Source organism: Palaemon carinicauda, chromosome 36, assembly GCF_036898095.1.
Source record: "Palaemon carinicauda isolate YSFRI2023 chromosome 36, ASM3689809v2, whole genome shotgun sequence".
Lineage (NCBI taxonomy): Eukaryota > Metazoa > Arthropoda > Malacostraca > Decapoda > Palaemonidae > Palaemon > Palaemon carinicauda.
This window is the reverse complement of record NC_090760.1, coordinates 17,622,887-17,625,386: the sequence shown is the minus strand read 5'-3', so window position 1 is coordinate 17,625,386 and position 2,500 is coordinate 17,622,887. Positions and strand designations below refer to the sequence as shown.

General features: G+C 31.4%; 1 protein-coding gene and 1 long non-coding RNA gene across 3 annotated transcripts in view; one reads left to right on the top strand and one right to left on the bottom strand.

Annotated features, from left to right (window-relative positions):
- LOC137628785 (uncharacterized) overlaps window positions 1-2,500 on the bottom strand; it is a 146,778-nt gene that overhangs the window by 100,576 nt on the left and 43,702 nt on the right. The gene's annotated exons all lie outside the window — the stretch shown is intronic.
- The window catches only part of LOC137628253 (uncharacterized), a 52,456-nt gene that overhangs the window by 49,302 nt on the left and 654 nt on the right, over window positions 1-2,500 (top strand). The window contains exon 2 of the mRNA XM_068359420.1: window positions 2,153-2,500. This exon is cut by the window's right edge and continues 654 nt beyond it. Within this exon, the coding sequence (XP_068215521.1) occupies window positions 2,153-2,500 (348 nt within the window). The remainder of the gene's footprint in view (window positions 1-2,152) is intronic.

The window sequence follows — 2,500 nt, the reverse complement described above, 5'->3', positions numbered from 1 at the left end:
TTTCGTCATGTCGACGTTGCAAAATTGCAAAATATTGAAGAGGAAAATATTTTGCAATAAGACTTGGACTTTCAGGGGACGGTTTACATCATAATTTAAATTTTCCTTATTTCATATATATTAGTTTATGTAAGTTTTCTTAAGATTCATAATTAAATATACATCCTTAGTTTGCCTTATTTCATATTTCGTTAGATGAAATATAATTTTAACTCTAGTCTGTATTAATTTTAATATTTTTGTCTGTTATAAGATTTTATATACACACATACATAATATGTATATTTGTAAATATCAACCACAATGGCATCTAATATCGAATTCTACATTCGATAATGTATATCCAATGAAAATTCATTAATAAATGCTTCTGGCTGGGCAAGGATTCGAACCTATGCCTCTTAGCCGAAACCATGCTGAGAGGCAAAGGTTCGAATATCTTTCCTCCAGTCAGATGCATTTATCATAAATTAAATTCCACTGGATATATTTTCCCGAATGTAAAATTCGATACTAAATGCCATTGTGGTTGATATCTATATTGATTAAAATCACAAGTGTTAGTGATTATATATATATATATATATATATATATATATATATATATATATATATATATATATATACAGTATATATACATACATATTATATATATATACAGTATATATACATACATATTATATATATACAGTATATATACATACATATTATATATATACAGTATATATACATACATATTATATATATACAGTATATATACATACATATATATATATATATATATATATATATATATATATATATATATATATATATATATATATATATATATATATATATATATAAACACCATAAATGCACTAAAAATGTTATCACATATTTCAATAGGAAATATTCTTCTCCCTTCCGAGTTATAGAGACTAATTATTTGTATGGTCGCCTATTTTCATTATCGAACGAAGAAAATTTAAAAAAAAATAAACAATGAAATTCACCGAGCCTTTAACTTCACCCGTTTTTATGGTGGCATTTAATTGCCTTGCGAGTAGCAGTCCTTAAGTCAATTATCAAGTGTTTTTTTTTATTGCACAAGTTTTTTTTTAGGTTTCGAAAACTTACCGGTTTTTAGAACGTATTAGTATACATATGTCATCTTCAAACTGTTTTTTTTTATTTCATTAACTAAGATATAATATTCCTTTTAATTCTTATTATTTTTCAATTCCTTTTAATTCTTATTTTTCTATTCCTTTTAATTCTTATCATTTTTCTATTCCTTTTAATTCTTAGCATTTTTCTATTCCTTTTAATTCTTATTATTTTTCTATTCCTTTTAATTCTTATTATTTTTCTATTCCTTTTAATTTTTATTATTTTTCTTGTATGACTGACTAGAGATTAGTATTACTTGCTAAGGTACAACCCTAGTTTGAAAAGCAGGATGCTATAAGCACAGGGGCCACAACAAGAAAAATAAGCCAGTGAGGAAAGGAAACAAGGAAAATTAAAATATTTTAAAAACAGTAACAACATTAAAATAATTCCTATATAAACTATAAGAACTTTAACAAAACAAGAATAAGAGAAATTAGATGGAATAGTGTGGTCGATTGTACCCTCAAGCAAGAGAACTCTAACGCAAGACATTGGACGAATTTCAGTGTATCCAGCTTATCACCATTCTAAAAGGTTTTTATTTGTTAATTACTATCAATAATGATGTAAGTGTAAAGTAAATTGAGAATAAATCGCCAATAACCAGAAGCCACTGCTATTCCACTTGTCTGGGTTATGCCGTGAAAAAGAGCGACTTTAATTTTTTTTATCGAAAGGAAGCATCGTAAATTTTGAACAGTCGTCCAGCTGCTCCCCTGCCATTGGCCCAGGTACATCCAACGGTGGCCAATAAGATCTCACTTTTCCATTCCTGGCCTTGCCATTGGCTGAGTTTTTCATGGAATGTAAGAGGAAAAATCTGCTCGCAAAGAGCAAACTATAGTTATTGGCTATTTTTTGAATTGGAATTTCCAAGTCGTGTACAGATAATTAATTGGTACGAAAGGGACTTTAACTTTAATTTAATCCTGGTCTCACCAACGACCCTTTTTCTGACCTGACTTTTTCTTTTTTTTGTGTCTTCTTTGACCACTAGGTGAAGTCTCCTCCTCCGATTGGCAGAGGTTCGAAAGCGGATATAAGCGACTACTCTCCTCTCTCAGACTCTCATAGGAAGCCGAGGCAGGTGATCATGGATGCCACTCGCTCTGCGCAAGACGAGAGCGACGAAGACAACAACAGTGCCTCTCCGCTCTCCGACAGGAACGGAGCTGCTGCCGGAGGAGGAGGAACCAGAGACCCCAACGAGTCGACATCGAAACCCCAAAGAAAGAAGAAGATCTACATTCACAGGTGTCCCTTCAGCCACGACTGCTCGAGTCACTGCAAGGACAGAAAGAGTGCCAGTGACCTACCGCCAAATGTTCCGACGGACAGTTCCCAA